A 17,537-nucleotide genomic window follows, 5' to 3' on the forward strand; every position below is an offset into this window, starting at 1 on the left:
CACAGAACTGCACACCCATCAGTCTGAACCCATTCACCTGCTCCTAAAAATATCCCATGAAGAAAAAGCCATTCTAAGCCATCCTTTGATTTTGCTCTTGCTTACTTGACACTAGTAACCCACTGGTACACATGGGACCCAGTTTTCCAAGTAGAGAAGTTAAGGTAAGAAGGATTGATTCGGGTCTATCTGTCAAGTATATGGTCAACATAGAGTCATCAAAAACATGTTTTTGGATGTCTTTTCCAGAAATTTTATTGGTCCCTTACATCTAGGGCTTGACCTCTGATTTCCTTAGCAAAACCTGACACTCATGGTTAAATTTAAGAAGGTGTTTAATTTTTCCTATTTCTTTGAAGACACTGCTAACATTCTGAATCAATCCTATGATGATTACTTTACTCACCTCAGTGCCCCTCATCTATGAAGTCTCAAAACATGTGTGGGAAGTGCCAGCTTCTGATTACATTTATAGAATTCCAACCTTGACCCCAAAGCTGTGATTGTTCAAGATGCCAGATATCCAGAATTATTTCCTCAACTTCAGGAGAGCTCTCCAAATCACATAAAACCTAATTCTTAAACATAAGCCTCCTCTGGGAGTAAAGATCAAAATAAAACTCTGATGATGCAATTACTTGAGTGAGCACAACCAGACTTCACCTTGAAGGGAAATTATAGAGAAGGCCACAGAATCTTTGGCAGCACTCGTCCACTTTGGAGTGGTAGCTTTCAGGCTTCTTTTTTGTAACCAGACAATCCTTAACCAATAGCTCACAAGTTGCTCTCAGGGATTTAGCCTGTGTGATAGCCCTGTGCTTATCCTTTCCTCAGAAGCATCTCCTTGCAACAGTACCTGTGATCCCACAGGACAGATGCTGACAAGAAGAGAGAAGGAATGTGCTACTCTCAGAGGGAAAGTGTGATTGCCAATGGCTCTAGAGAGCTCAGCACCTACATGGTAGGGCTGGGAATCAAGGAAAGCTACTGGGCTCCTTGGGTTCCTCTCAGGGTGGCACCATTCACCACTTTTTCACCAGTTCTTTATCCAAAGAAAGAAGAGCATGAATGTGTCTAAGATCTTAACAAGAACATCTCCTGGGTGGCTTGTCATCACCTGAAAGAAGATCAGATGATTGTAAGCTGTATGCACCACCTGCTGTGTTGATCTCCGTTTCATCTGGCCTGACACGGACCACTGATGCAACTATTAGAGTTGACCAGAGGCTCCTGGATCATAAGAATGGAAAAGCCACTTTCATGTCTCCACAACCTTTGACAAGAGCCCTAAAGCTTCTTGGAATTGTCCTGAAAGAAAGTCTTGGAAACCTCTGTTGGTACAGAAGAGTCATGTGGGTTGTCTTAGAGATGCCAGTGACCTAGGCCTCCCAGATCAACCTCATGCCAGAGGTTCACAGTCTTTATAATACATAAGCTGTGTGTCCCCACTATCTCCAGTTTCTTGCCTAGAGAGAAGAAGATGGTAGGAACCTACAAAACATGCCTGCAATGTCAAAAAAATAAGTATGACCCATGAGAAAAATGACTCTACTGCCATCATCTTCATCCTGAAGTCCTAAGAGAAAGATGCAGAGGATTTTGTGAAGTCTAGAATTCACCTCCCAGACTTTGCATCATTTTTTTCTAAAAGCTGGTAGGTACTTTAAAATTATGAATTTTAAAAGGATTATACTCAAAAGCATACATGTTCGGATTTTTAAGCAATCACAGCGACAGCATGGACTTCTGCATATGTCTTATAAATAAATGACATTGGACTTCAAAGACCCAGTTGTCACTTCCATTTTCAATAGCCTGAGATAAGAAAAGTCTGTTCCATTCCCAGAAATCTCTTGGACTTGGTGTTGACTGGCTGTTATCAGCTTTTGGATTCACAGAGTGGCTTGAAGTCTCTTTATGGCAGAGGAATCCCTTTTGATTTGTGGAGTCAGGGTTTGAAGTTTTGAGTGTTCCTGCTTATCTTCTGAAAAGCCACAATGTTGATTGTAACCTGAGCCTGCCTGTCACTTCCACTGGCTTCTGTTCCTACCTGCAGTCAAGAGAAATTAGCAAGCACTTTTTAAAGATATTAAAAAAAGATTTACACTGAAAGGAGAGCTTTATTACTATATAATTTTTGAAAATTGAATGGCATTTGAAGAGAGAGCACTCTCTGAAGTCAGCCCATGGGTTTCGGGAGAATATTCTGTAGAGTGGATAGAACCTTCACTGACCACCAGAGCCATGATACCACCATTAAGTTTGGAGACAATCAGGAGTGTTTTCTCTCTGGAGAGCTCCCTCAAAGTGGGTGACACACAGTGGTGTTGTCCTTTGGATCCCAGTGATGGCGTCTCCTCCAAGCTTGCCATCCCTGGGAGGGAACCCTAGGCTCACTTCACCCCTTCTGTAACTGGGTTCAGAGTTCTTTTAAGTATTTATGATTAGGACCTTCCAGAAACTCTGGGTTCAGAGTTCTTTTAAGTAATTATGATTAGGACCTTCCAGAAACTCTGCAGATGAAAACTGAGAAAACCATCTGAATCCCCGGTGTTCTTGCTCTTTGAAGGCAAAGCTCCGTGACATCCTGGGAAATGATGTCTAAGAAATTTTAAACTACTTTGCAAAATGTGATGAGTAAGCGCAACTAAAACTAAAGTGACAGATGAACCAAGCATCAAGGAAGTCTTAAGTCTTCCCCTTAGCCAGAGATGCTCCCTAGGCTGTGTTTCATGCGGGCAGTCCTGTGTTTCATTTTCTCATGAGGGTCCTTCCTGCTTGGCATTCCACAGCTTCGTCTATCCACTCCTGCTTGATAAGCCACGCTCCTTCACATTCCCTCCTGATATCCTGCTCTCATGGACTCCATGGCATCTCTAAGAATGAAGGGATGCATGCAGGCCCTGTTCATTTCCTATTCCCAATTTTCCACTTGGCTATGCACCTCCAGGAACACATCTTGAAACAGCAGTACATGGACACCTGAACCAAAGAACGTACCTTTTGTCCACCAATCTTTTGAGGCCAATATATCTTGATAAACAGCAACCATCTCTTGTCTAGCCAGAGGACTGAAAAATAGAACTTAATTTTTTTATGAAAAGAGTAATAACATTTTTACAGTATATAGAATACTAGAGCTTCCAGATTAGGTCACGCCACTGCAGTCCAGCCCTATCTTTGGGATTTTTTATTCCTGTGTGAAATTGAGCTGAGGATGGGGTGCAGCCTAGCTGAAGGTATCAAGGGGCTTTAAAGGGGAGAGTGCCATCTGCCTGGCATTTGTGGAAACACATGAAAAGGAGGCACAGGAAGACAGGGAAAGGGAAGCTCCTCAAAGGGAAAGGCAAAATGGATTAATGATTTATGCTGGGACTGGAGAGACAGCCCTGCTCTGAACACACAGGCAGTGGCTTGCTTATATGCACATTGAGTTCACATCAAAGCAATGTTTGACACCCAGCCCCATAACAGGCAAAATCTTAAATGGCCAAGTAATTCTAGGCTTGGACACAGCCCTGTCAATGTAAGACAAAGCAGGCAGCACTGTATCTTTGGAGTTAGTAAACACTGACTTGTGGTCAGGTTTTCTTTTTCTGGTGTTCCACCATGACATCCATTGATCTATACCTCACATTCTATGGAAGGTGCACAAAGTAGGAATGCATCTTACTTGAACACCAAGCATTCTGCATTCAAGTACATATGGGCACATGTGTACATGAAAAATTCAAGAATGGCAAACAGACAAGCTAATGGTATATTTGACCAAAGACTCAACCCACTCTTTCTAGTACATTTCAGAAATGATTCAAATTTTGCATATTTCTAAATCCCAGCTTCTTGGGAACACCTCTGCCTGGACAGCTTGTTTTTAGTATCGCTGCTTCCCCTTGCGGGAGGTTGGATGATGCTCTGGGTAGACAAGGGCAAGTTCTAGTTTTCCATAAACTTGGATGAACCTGACGGAGCAGGAGTGTGGCCACTTTTGCAGCTTCCCATCCTCCTTTCCCCTGTTTTCCTTTTCCATGTGTCTTCTTGATCACATTGACAAGTGCCTGGATCCCAGAATGAGCCCATGTTCCTTTGGTCTTTCCTGGAGAATGTGCTTGCTCTCCTTCCTCTCCCCTGTCATCTTATCTTTGGTTTTTTTTCCCCCCTCCATGGCAGGGGGACCTCCCCCTGTGTCTCCTTAGCACCTGGCATGGTCATGTGGCAGGCAGTACTGCACTTACTGGGTCCTACCTTAAATGTCCTGTCTTTTATCTCCCAAGCTCACTATCTGGATAGGGTAGTTAAAGGTATGGTCTTCCTTCCTCTATTTTCCTGTTGTCTTGTGTGTGTGTTTGTGATGAGCATAAAAGAAGAAACGTGTATATAAAAATGTATATACACCCCATAAGCATGAAGATGTCTAGACACTGCCACATCCCCAGCTTTGTCACAGCATCCACTGCCCAGCGGGGATGGGTGTTTGGTCTCGAGGTGATTGATATACCTGGAGTGTCATTCTCTGCCTAAGCTGCTCAGATCTGTTTGTGACATCACCACTGTGCTGTTGTCCTTCCCCCCAATACATACACCCTTCACCTATTCCATCCCATCTCATGTCACCCTGCCCATCCCTTAAGGCCCCTGGTCCATCAGAATTAAGATGCTGGGAACCAGCCTGGGTGGCCTGAGAGAGGAATAGACCCAAGAGCGAGCTAAGAAACTGTGAGGACTATATGCTCTTGCTGTCATGTTTATTCATCCAGCAGCCACCTAAGGAGCACCTACCGAGTACTAGGTACAGGGGCCAGGCTCTGGAGACAAGGGGAAACAGACTCTGGCCTCAGGGAGTGGGGGGGGCGGTCTATTTGTTTGTTGTTTGTTTTCTTTTTCAGAGAAGACCTGGCTTTGGTAAGTTTTGTCTTTGAAGAATATTCCCTAAAGGCAAAGTAATTTATGACATTTTAAACATTTATGTGAATTTGGTGATGCCTAAATTTCCAAATTGGCCTCACTGCTCTAAGACTATGTCTGAGAATGATCAGGTATGTGATAGGACAATGAGGTCCCCAAGGAGACAGATCATGTCATATTAATCTTTTCCTCATCAAGCCCTAACTTAGCACCTGGTACAAAACATATGCTCACCAGTTGAGGACAGGTATTTTGTAGTCCGAGTGTGGGGATTTTAATCCCAGATCCCACACTTGACAAACTAGGTGACCCTGAGCGAGTCACTTCACTTGAGTCTTCTCAGGGTTAGCATGAGGGTTGTGAAACAATGTCAAGTGCTTGGTGCATGGGCAGGAATGATGCTTGGTGAACGTGCTATTATGCTATTTTATCATCGTATTCTTATTCTCACCTTTCATTTGGAGTACCTCATTAGCCAGATTAATTTTTTAATTAACAGAAAAAGCAAAATTGCTTTTTAACAAGAGATAACAGCTAATTTAAACTACGTGGAAAGGGTTTGGGAGAATGATAATGGACCCAGGCTTTGCTGGGACATCTTTGCCAGATACAGCACAAGAGCCACTAGGACCCATCAGGTGACAAGAGGCAAGCCTTCTCACCACTCACGTGCTGGCCCTCAACTGACAATAAAATCATTCCAGCAGGAAAGACAAGTGCCTCTGAGCATTTTGAAAACAGATTTGACACATTATTTTCATCAGAGAAATCTTCAGGATGGATAAAATTTAATAATGGAATTATTATTTGATGGAATTTTTCCTACTATGTGAAGTTGTTTTTTTATGAGGCTTGAGGTTTATGAATGTTTTTAAGAGAACAGATATGATTATACCCATTTGATTGAAAAAGGAAACTGAGGGAGTCATATGACTCCTCCTAAATCACACCCCAAGAAGTGGTTGAGCCGGGACTTTGGAATTCCCAACCCAATCCATGTTTCCAACACTCTACCTCCTACCACCATAAGTCACTGAAAATGTCCCACAATTTCTAACATTTTATCCTTCAAACTATACCTTCCAAGCTGGCATCCTTACAGGGAAGTGGCCTGCACCTTATCTCAAGCCAACTGTTCTAATCCTTAGTTCCAAAATATCATCACCAGACCTTTAGTTGGATTAGGTCAGTGAATCATAACTTGCTTTAAAAGACAAATGTTTCTTGGCAAAATCTAGGTCTGAACCCAAGCCCCCATCTGGCTGACATTCTGGTATAATGGGTACTAATTCTAAACATGAATTCAGAGACCTATACTACACAAGGTCAGGACTTGTCTAGAGCACATATTTTGCAGTTCATAGAAAAGCCCATTTTTGTTCTCTCTTTCCAGTTGCATTGGTAGAGAATATTGGTAGCAATACTCACTCAACAAATATGTTGAACTGAGGTTTGTCCAGCTTCAAAGTAACCACCATTATAAAAAGTCCCCACCATGTGGTTTTTATTAAAAATTCAGTCTTGAATAGTATGAAATTAGAACTTCTCTGAAAATCAGGACCTGAAAATTTTAAGTGAATACTGCCCTTAAAGAAAGGGTCCCTACCCTCAGAGTGCCTGAAGTCAACAGAAAAACACAAAAACAATTCCAACAAGTGTGGTGAGAGTTATGATAGGGGTCGTGAGGGCCAGAGAAAGAGACCCCCACCAGATTAGGCAGGGGCCTTGCAACTTGTGGAATTCAAGCTAGATTATAAGAGAGCCACTGAAGATTTTTAAAAATCAGGATAACACCATTTGTGATTTGGAAGGATCAATCTGGCCCTATTGTAAAAGAAATGGAGGGGAGGGGGGACCAGTGTTTCCAGGGACAAGAAGACCAATTAGCAGATTATTTGCTAGCATCTAAGTAAGAAAAGATGGTGACCTGGAGAAGTGCATGTCAAGATGAAAAAGTACAAGAGGACCAGAAGGAAAACCTAAAGAAAGGGGACAATTGATATAAGACATGTGTATCGCATAGCCCCCTTACCACTTCACTGAAAAATAAATACCTCTAAGGATTCTGAGAGTCTTTTAGTCACACCAGATCCTAGCTGCAAGGGGGCTTCTTCATAGGCTTAAGCAGGATGTTGAAGATAAAGCAATCCCTTGTCATTTAAAGGGCAGTGCTTCTTTCTAAAAGCCCTTCTCTAAACCTTAAAATTACATTATTTTGGCTCTAGCAAACACGCCTGGTGTGAGTCCTTCCAGAGGGGATTGTTGATGTTACTCGGCCTCTCTGAATTATTGATGAGTTTCAGGTTTGTGGAATTAATGAGTTTCCGCCATGGGGAAGGATGGGCATATCACTTTAAGAAAGTCAGCAGGTTGCCCTGGAGGAGGCTTCCTCATTCTTGCTAATGGGGGCGTGATTATCCCAGAAGCCAAGTGTGGGATGAGAGGGAACTTCATTCCACCCACAGATACTCCAAGCTCCCTCTGAAACCAATGGGACAGTGCAGGTCCTCCGGGTGTAATTTGGTCCATTTGAAGAAACTGACTATGGAAAAAGTATCCCTGCGGTTCCATATTGAAAGCTTCCCTTTCCTTCCCTGGGAACAACTGGCCCTGCAGACAGCCTCAGAGTCACGCAGAATGTGCACATTAGGCACCCAGAGAAGTGCACAAGAGCAGGGCTCCCAAAGGGGGGGGTCATGGAATAGAATATTACAGGGTTATGTGGAAGAAGAATTCTGAAGTCAAATTAGAAAATGCTCCAATAATCAAATAAGCAGGTTTCTTTAATAAACATAGTGACATTCAGTGTGACTTTCTAAGATAAAAATATGGAATGCAATATTTTCTGACCTTATTTGATTACAAATGTCTCTTTCTGAGGACCTCTTAGAACTAGTATTTCACAAAATTCACTATAAGAAGTATTGTTTAAGATTGTAAAACCGGGCTAAGGTTGTGGCTCAGCGGTAGAGCACTCGCCTAGTACATGCAAGGCCCTGGGTTCGATCCTCAGCACCACATAAAAATAAATAAAGATAACTGAGTCCAACTACAACTAAAAAATAAATATTAAAAAAGATTGTAAAACCAAATTTAAATCCTGCCTGGAACAAAGCAAGGTATAGATAGAATATAAAATTCTTGATATATCTCATCTCCTTATACCCATAAATTAACACAAGGTCTGGCATCCAGTAAATGCTGAGTTGAATTTAAGCATAGAACCACTGAACCTAATGATGTTTTGACCTTTACTATTGGGTCAATTGTTCTAGAAGGACATAATAGATCATCTTGTCTAAAATTATTTTATAAATTAAGAAATTGAGACCAAAAGAGGAAAAGTTGACTTCCCAACTCCCACAGGTTAGACAGAGGGACCAGAATCTAGCTCTTTTCTCATTCATGGTTCATTTCACCAAGTACATATTAAGTGCCTACTATGTGCAAGTACTGGATTAGGCCCAATGATAGGGTTTTGTTTGTTTGTTTTTTGTTTTGTCTTGGTATGGGGGATTGAACCCAGGGGTGCTTAACCACTGAGCCACATCCCCAGGCCTTTTTTATATTTTATTTTGAGACAGGGTCTCACTGAGTTGCTTAGGGCCTCGCTAAGTTGCTGAGGCTGGCTTTGAACTTGTGATCCTCCTGCTTTAGCCTCCTGAGCTGCTGGGATTACAGGTGTGTGCCACACCCCTGGCCCGAAGTTTTCTTTTTGAAGTTTACATTCTAACTGAGGGAGTGAAACCATTAAACTGATTGCATTATTCACTTAAGAATATTTAAAATAATTTCTAAGAGAAATTATCTGCTAGGGAAGCATGAGATGGTAGGTCTGGTTCTAGGACATATGGCCCTGCCCTCTGCATTGCATGCTGACCCCAGGACCTTGTCACTGGGTTATCTCCTCTCTTTAGCAAGGTTTGTACTTCTGAAGACCATAGATTCAGATTCAAACATTGACACAGTTTGGAGTCATACAAAGTTTTTTTAAAAAAATCTAATAACAGCTGCCATTCATTAAATGCCTATTTATGATACCCACTGTGCTAAATAAGTGGTGCATGTTATCTCATTTAATCATCTCATCAACTCTTTGAATTGGGTATTATCTCCATTTTACAGATGAGAAAACTGAAGCTTAGAGCTAATTTGCCAGTCATCACATGAGTAGGAAGTAAAACAATGGCACTAGAATTTGAAATAAGGTTTGTCTAGCTCTGAAGTCGCTACTATTATGATACACGGTTTTTATTAAAAATTTAGGATTACATAGTATGGAATTGGAATTTCCCTGAAAATCAGGACCTGAAAAATTTTAACAAAAGTTAGTTACTTTAGAAATAATCCATTCAAAATACCTAGTGCAGTGGCCAGCCATAGTAGATCCCCAGCCTATGATCACTGTCCTGAAGAGTTTCAACAAGGAGTTGGCATATTACAGCCAATACACCATATCAGGCCCATTACTTGCTTTTGTAAATGAAGTTTTACAGGAACACAGTGGTGCTTATGCATTTATAAATTATGTGCATCTGCTTTCAAGCTACAGTGCCAGAGTAAGTATTTAGAACAGATTCCCTATGGCTCACAAGGCTAAACTTATTCTGTGTGGACCTTCACAGGACAAGTTGGCTCATTCTGATCTAGATAACTGCCTCTGTTTCCTATTTTGTTTTCTGAGCTCTACCTGAGGTTAGAATAACAACTTAGGATATGATATACCTTCTCCCAAATAGAAAGAAAATAAAGGGAGGTAGAGGGTTTTGCTGTGTACCAGGTTTCACGCATCATGTATTCCTGGTCTTAGCCATCCCAGTACCACTGCATGACAAGTAAGAAGAAAGTGAATAACATGCTGAATCACAGCCACTGGGTGGTAGACCCAGCCTTTGATATGGCTCCATACTTGTGCTGTTAGACAGAAGATGTTCTGATAGGAGGATATAGCAGACTACAATAAATCAATTTGCCAACATTTTTTTAAATTTATTTTTTAGTTGTAGGTAGACACAATATCTTTATTTTATTTTTATGTGCTGCTGAGGATCGAACCCAGTGCCTCATGTGTGCTAGGCGAGCACTCTACCGCTGAGCCACAACCCCAGCCCAGTCTGCTACCATTTTTAAAGATCAGACCCTTCTTCCTTCAAGACTAACCCAAATATAAATGAGCTTTAATTAAAAGCAACTCCCAGCTGGATGGACAAAAATTTAAATAAGACTAATTGGGGACAGGGAGACTGCAAATGCTTAGATCACTAGGGATGGCCAAAGCTGACTGTTGAGACGGTGTCCCGGTAACCCCTGCACATCACAGCACTTCTCCTAGGACCCACATTCACAACTTCCTTTTTAATCACTTTTGGGGGTGGCCATGCTGGTGGTTTCCCTTCTTTCCCAATAGCTCCTACTGTGCAAAGATCACATATTCTACATCTGCTCCTAAACCTCTAGAGGAATACCTCCTAGGCTTGGAGAAACACTCAACAGTTGTTTCTTCCTTTACATGGAAAACACAGTGCCCAGATTGATCGGTCTCTCTGTTGCCCATCTCAAGTGAAAATGAACATGTTCTTTTCTTTGCCGTTGGAGTATCAGTCAACAATCAAAAGTCCTTAGAGCACTAAAGTTTTAGACTCACCACCTGGTCCTAGAATCAAAGAACCAGCACAGAATAAATATTGCCTGGCCATCTTGATTAAGTCACCTGCAGCCCTTGCAGATGGCTACACCTGTTCAGTTCCCATATCTTTTAAGTCTCTCTTAAGATACTTCACAGTGAATTTTTTTGCTTATTCAAATTTGCATCCTTTGATAGACTGCATGCTCCTCAAGAATAAGATCTAAGTCTTATTCATCTCTGAGCCTATAGCACTAACCTGGAGAAGGTGCTGAATAAGTGACAGGTGGGCAGATAGATATACAGATGCACAAAATAGAAGCAGAGCAGCCTACCTGAGCCTGCGTTGGCACTTGCTGACAGCACAAGTTTGTCTCTCTCACCATAGTTATGGAGCGCCTCTGGGTGCAGAGCCCTCTTCAAAGTATAACATAGACAAGGTGGTAAGAAAAAGACATAAGTCCTCAAAACAAAGACAGTGGCTTAGGGGAAAATAGAAGAAAATAAGTCAAAAGCCTGAGGTCCAATAAAATTGACCTAGTAACAAGAGTTGAAAAAAGAAGAACCCTTTAGAGTTGAGTCCAGAAGTGCCAAGGGACAAGAGGAATAAACAGAGAGATGTTTCCTTTGTTCCAGACAGCAGCCAGAACAAAGGGGAGCACAGGAGAAGGAATAAGGAGCAAGGCCTGTGCAGAAACTCCTCTGGTCAGATTGAGCCAGGCCTCCACCCACTGTCTGCAGCCCCAGAATCCAATCACCATGAAGGGGAGAGCTGTAGATGCAGAGGGTGTGGGTTCCAGACCTATCCCTGCTACTTCTGCCTGCTACCTTAGCAAATCCCTTTGCCTCTGAGTCTCAGTTGCCTTCTCTATGAAGTGGTAGGCCTTAATGCCACCTGCCTTCCTGGTCTACTGTGGCACTGATGTGCTAATGGATGTGGAGGCACGAGTTGCTGGCAGAGTGGCTGTGTGGGAAGGCAGTCAGTGGTGCATGGGCAGACCTCGACTCTGTATCCTTTGTCTTGCAGAGGGTTGTCCTGGGTTGTGCAATGGCAACGGCAGATGTACCTTGGACCTGAACGGGTGGCACTGCGTCTGCCAGCTGGGCTGGAGAGGAGCAGGCTGTGACACTTCCATGGAAACCGCCTGTGGAGACAGCAAAGACAACGATGGAGGTAGGGCTCTGGCACCCATGGGCCCCGGCAGCTCCAGGGGCAAGTGTCGTTACTGAGTTAACAGGCTTCCAACACCAGCTGTGCAGTCGGCAGGGGCGGGGGGGTGCACCGGCAAGCAAGAACCATTCATGTGGCTTAAGGAGTGAGTACAATGTCACTAGTTGTTCCATTTGGATTCGTTAAAATTAACTAACATAAATGAAATTAATTGACATCCAGCAGCCAGGATAGAGAAGAAGGAAGAAGGTACATAGAAAAAAAGAGTTTTCCCATAATTCAACAGTGGGATGAGTTGCCTGGCAAAGTTATGAGCTCCTCCCTGGAGGTGCTAAGAAGAGGTCATCCAGTTCTGTGTGGCAGAAGCTGTTGAGGCTGCTCCTCCCGGGAAAGGATGTTGAATTACTTTTGATGAAGGGCTCTTCTCTGATTTGGAGAACACCATTACCTCCATACCCTCTGTCCCTCTGGGTATGCCAGAGAATTTGCCTTTGCTTTGGATTTTTTTCAAGTGCTAGATAATTCAAACCCAAAGAATGAGAGGCTAGTCTAAGACCTGGGTTCTAATTCCAGCTCTGACTTTGACTCCCTGTGCAATCCTTAGTGAGCTACTTATTGTCTCTGGGCTTCATTCTCCCTATGTAGAAGATGGAGCAGTTGAACCATGAGGGCCATTCCAGTTTTTATAATAGATATACAATTAGGCTTCATTTCTCTGTTGCATAAACTTGCATAAATACAACCAGAATGTATTCTACTTTGCCACCTGGATGATGCCTGTTCTACGGATCTCAAGGGATTATTAGGAAAAGAAAAGGATAAAGATGTGGAAAAGAACATCAGGACAATTAACCATTCTTTTCTAATGATGGCCCAACTGTTGTCTGGAGTTGTTTCTGCAGCTACCTTTTCTTTATACCAAGGTACTTTCTAGTATACTACAGAGTAGTAAGTCAACAAAGCAGAAACTCAGCACCCCAATCTTTGGAAATTTTTTTCCTAGGGTATTTCTAAAATCTGAAAGCATTATAAGAATTAGAAAGCCAAGTGTGTAATATTGCTCTGGTTCATTTGCAGCCAGAAATGGCTGTTTTAAACGACTGGTTATTATCTGAGATTCCCTTCAGTCCTTCTGCCTACTGCCCAAATCCAGAAGGCAGCCAGGCCTGATGCACACAGGTCTGGGCCTAGTGGAGTAACTGTCAACCAGGAGCTTGGGACTGACATTGGTCTTAATAGCAAGACAGACAGTAGGTACATGTTCTTCTGAGATCTTACAGTATTGAAATGGCCCATAATCAACCTGAAACTTGTGGAGTTTATTAATTCTTGTGCTGCATAAATATCCAGAGTTTCTATGATGGGACTAGGACTGTTGCCAGGTACACAGATGATTAAGTCCTGTCCCTGTACCCCAGGAGCTCAGGTGAAGGAAAGAGGCCCAAAGTTGAATGTTCTTGTTCTGTGATAAGTGCTGTTATGGGGTTTTATGTTGGTTGTTGTGGGAGTAGGAAAACATTCATCAGGAAGTTGATACTTGAATAGGAAGGAGTTTCTTGGAAAGGAAAGAACTTTCCATTTAGAAAGACCATCATGGGGAAAGTCAGGACAGAGCAGGGAAGGGCATTGAGAATTCCTGCTTTCAGGCAAGATAAAGAATGATCTCATTTGCTCTTCATAGGGAAGAGACATCAGCCTATATTATCTTCATGATTTGCCCAGCACCCCCTTCCCTTTGCCTTTGTGGGCACCATGCCAATGACGAACAGTCACACCCTTGTAATAGAAGAGAAGGGGAGAGCAGCCGCACCATGAAGTCATTCCCTTCTCAAGAGTTCAGTATCTTGGCCAACGCCTTCAAACAGCTGTTGAACATCTGGGCAGTAAAAAACTGAATGTATTTGGGAAATGTGGAGAAAGAGCACACTCCCCTCTAACACGCATGCAAGACTGGCTTATAGAACAAGGTTCATTTATTCTTTGCTTGAAATCCAATTCCAGTATAACTTGTCTGCCACACTTCAGAGCCAGCCCTCCCAGCACTGGAGCCCACCACTGCTTGCATATGGCCTGGGCACACAGTAGCCCAAAAGCCCCACTGCTTTGATGGAAGAGCCTTTTGTCATAGGAAATGGGGCTAAGCCCAACCCCAGGGGATTGGATCCTACTCCATCTGCTCTCAGAGGTGAGCCAGCAGGAAGTAGAAAAGAATGATCAGAAAATCCCCAATTGTAGGAAAATATACCTCTTACATTTTTGGGAGCATGTTAGGGACTGAAATGAGTTTTTACATCCATTTTAGCAACGTTATACAATAGCATGGAAATGTGATTTCATTTACTGCCTCAACAAATGTAAACTGAGTATCTACACTGCACCAAGACCTGTCCAGTGTACTAGGATTTCAGAGATAAATAAGACACAGACCCTGCCAGTGCCAAGTTCGTGATCTAGAGGGGGAGAAGAGGGAAACAGCAGGTAATTGCAATACAATGGGATACTGTGTTGAAAGAGCAGCCACTTATTCACCTGATGTTATCAGGTGTCTGGGTGCCCTCCTGGAAATAGTAACATGGTCCCTGTCCCAAGGGGCTTCCAGTCCAGCCAGGAAGAACTTCCATGAGTTGTTGTGATTAGAAATACAACCATCTGGGTAGGATGGATTATCAAGAATTTTTGGCCTTGTGTTCTCAACTGTGAAATGAGGAAACATCTCACTTTGAGATCCTCTTGATTCAGTGATCTCTCCATCCATTGGGGAAGACCAGAGGAAGGTGCAGGGGGGCCCTGCTTCTCAGGGGGCACATATGAAATAGATATAGGACCAGAGACAGGCAAAACTCATCCTCACTGGCCTTGCCTACAGAGACAGTTTGGGAAGGGAAAACAGAGTGCCCTACATGGGGAACGTGAGCGTGGGCCACATATAGCATCGGGCTCTTTTCAGTGCAGTTGAGCACCACACGTTTTGGGCCCCTGCTGTCAACAAGGCCCTGTGCTCTTTCCTGAGGGGATATGAGGACCAGTGAACATGGCCCAGTCTTTCTCCTTCAGGAAGCTCACAGTCATTTGGAAGAAATTGTCATTCAAATGACTAAATCTAATGGAGTCAGAATGAAATAAGTGCTTTTATTTCAGCCATGACAGTGAATGCAGCGTAATCCCAGATACATAATTTAGAGTGGAAGGAAATAGTGTTAGAGTCTTGCTGAGTGGTTGTTCATGGTTGAAATGACTCAAGGGCCCGAAGAAGGAATTAGCAGAGTTTAATGTTGAGTAACAGGGCCAGAAGGGACATCTGAGAAATCAACTTCAGCTCCTCCTCCTTCTCCCCTGCATGTTACAGACAGGGAAACTGGAGCCCAGAAAGGGGAGGTGACATCATATACTTCACAGTCACACGGAAAGTCATTAACACAGACTAGACCAGACTCAAACCCCAAATGCGAGTCATGGCACATGGCCTGGTGAGCCTGGAGCACCCCACCTTCTCCTAGTGCCCTCTCCTCCTAGAAATGCAGTGAGCGCTCCTTAGACTAAGTGGGCTGTGGCACAGTACAGTCACTCAGGTGTCCTTTTACAGTGTGCCAAGCAATTGTTCATCCACTGAGCCACACTATGATGGATGTGGTATGATTATCCCCTTTCTATTTCCTTATCATGAGGAAAAGAGGCTTCCTCGTGTGTTGCCCAGGTCATGTGGGTAGCCAGTGGCAAAATATGCTGCCATCTGAGCAGAGCTTTTCACTATGCCAGACCTCAGACGTGTGGCTCCATCAAAAACCACTGCGGCCCCTCATTTGTCAGATAACTCCCATTTTCTCTTCTTTCCCATCTTGGTAGGTTTAAAGCAACCCTTTTTCAAATTAAACTTGAATTTCAAGGTTCATTGAGAATACTGTTGAAGGTTTTTTAAACTGTGAGACAAAAAAAAAATGTTATTCAATGTGGCTGAGTTGGGAGCAGCTTTATTGGTTTGTTTTTGTCTTCATGTATGGTCATTGTCTGGATTTAAAAATGGAAAACAGATCCTGGATGTGACTTAGTAAGTGCCAGTCTCCTGATTTTTTATTGGAGCTGCCCATACATCCAGCAAATGGCCAGATTTCACCCTGGGGGAACTAAGTGGTAAGAGGGGCCAGCGGAGCAGGCACAGTGCCCCTGACTCACCCCCTCAATGTGAATCCCTCCCTGTGCCCCACTTGCCAAAGACAGTGTGCCCTGTTCTCATGGCACCCTATTTGTGAAGCCCTTGTTGAAGTGCTGTCAAAAGCATCTTCTCATTAGATGCACACTGACCCTCTCACAAAGATGCTCTTATGCCCATTTCAGAGATGGTCAAAGAGTGGCCCTCCTATGCTAAGTGACTATGGGGATAATAATCCCTACCTACAAGTTTGCGATCAGGATTATAGGTTATGTGTCTAAGGTGACTTAGAGGCAACATAGCACAGAGATTTAAAATGCAGGATCTGTACTGAGATTTTCTGCATTCGATTCCTGGCCCCCCTGTTTGTTGACTGTGTGACCTTGGGAGGATTACTCAACTTCTCTAAGACTTCCACCATCACCTGTGAATATCAGTTCTCCCTCCTGTTCCTTTCCACTTGCAAACAGAGAAACGTGATAGTTATTACAGAATACATATTTGTATCTAAATAAGTACTTTTAAAATTGGAATTATGCTCTTCATAATATTCTACTTTTTTTCACTAAAAGTCTCCATATAATAGAGGATTTTGACTTTTTACATTTTCTTTGCTAAAATCTATATTCTAAACTGTTACATGCTCATTGCTAGACTGAAAAAAAAATCCAAATGTACATAAAGGAAAATAATAGCCATCATTGAAAGAATCTCACAATAAACTTGCAGGCAGACATTTACATGTAGGGTTACTGAATCTCAGTAAGCTGCAATGATTTGCTCAAAGTCACATAGTGGATCAGTGGAGAGCAAGGAATGGATGGAAACTGTGTTTAAAAAGAGCATACCAGAATAAAAACTCCACTGGAATTTAAACAGCCAGACCTCTTTTGATAAAGGATCTTTAAGCAGCTTCAAGGTATGATAATCTCTTAGATGCTCTTGGCCCCATGAAAAACAATCATGGGTGGCAATACACACAATTGATAGAGCAACCTAGAATGAGAAATTTCAGGAAAACAGAAGAAAGCTTTCAGTCCTCCCTTCTCCTCCCCATCTCCCATTGCAGGAATGGAGAGTTCACAAAAAGCCATAGAATTTGGTCACCCTTCAGACTATCTCTAAACCACGCTTCTCATGATAAGAGACAAGAGAGAAATTGACCTTTAAAAATCTTGTGTTCCAAAGAGCAGATAAAGATTTTGTAAGCTTTTTGAAAGAAGGCACAGAATTTATTACAGAGAATGACAAAAACTTCTCCCAGATGTGTATAGAAAGGAGAGGCACATTCCACCCTCTCTCCCCAGGGCCTCCCAGATGCTGCTTGTGGCCTATAGTAAAACAGCTCTGTGTTCAGACGGCAGACAATGGTGGGTTGAGGTTGGCTGATGGGCTGTCCAGCCAGGGGAATGGGTAAGCCTGCAGAAAGACTGATAGGCTTGTTATAACCCGTTCATGTGACCAGCAATTTGATGAATCAAACAACTACAGTACAGGTTTACTAAGCACTTATCCATCCTCCTGGTTTACATTTAAGCATCCTCTCTTCCAGGAAATGTCCCATCCCTATCCTGAGTTGGGTTCCCCACTTGAGGCTTCCAGAACTCTGAGCTTCCTTCTTTCCCAGTTCTCTCTTGGCTGACTAACCTATGGCACTAAATTCTTTGGCGGTGACACTCCTTTATTTCTAC

General features: G+C 42.9%; 1 protein-coding gene across 7 annotated transcripts in view; it reads left to right on the forward strand.

Moving 5' to 3' along the window:
- The window catches only part of Tenm4 (teneurin transmembrane protein 4), a 768,485-nt gene that overhangs the window by 660,698 nt on the left and 90,250 nt on the right, over nt 1-17,537 (forward strand). For all 7 annotated transcript variants that reach the window (XM_076846576.2, XM_077108835.1, XM_076846577.2 and 4 more), the window contains one exon: nt 11,556-11,702. In XM_076846576.2, the coding sequence (XP_076702691.1) occupies nt 11,556-11,702 (147 nt within the window). The remainder of the gene's footprint in view (nt 1-11,555; nt 11,703-17,537) is intronic.

Source organism: Callospermophilus lateralis, chromosome 2 (assembly GCF_048772815.1).
Source record: "Callospermophilus lateralis isolate mCalLat2 chromosome 2, mCalLat2.hap1, whole genome shotgun sequence".
NCBI classification, from domain to species: Eukaryota; Metazoa; Chordata; class Mammalia; order Rodentia; family Sciuridae; genus Callospermophilus; species Callospermophilus lateralis.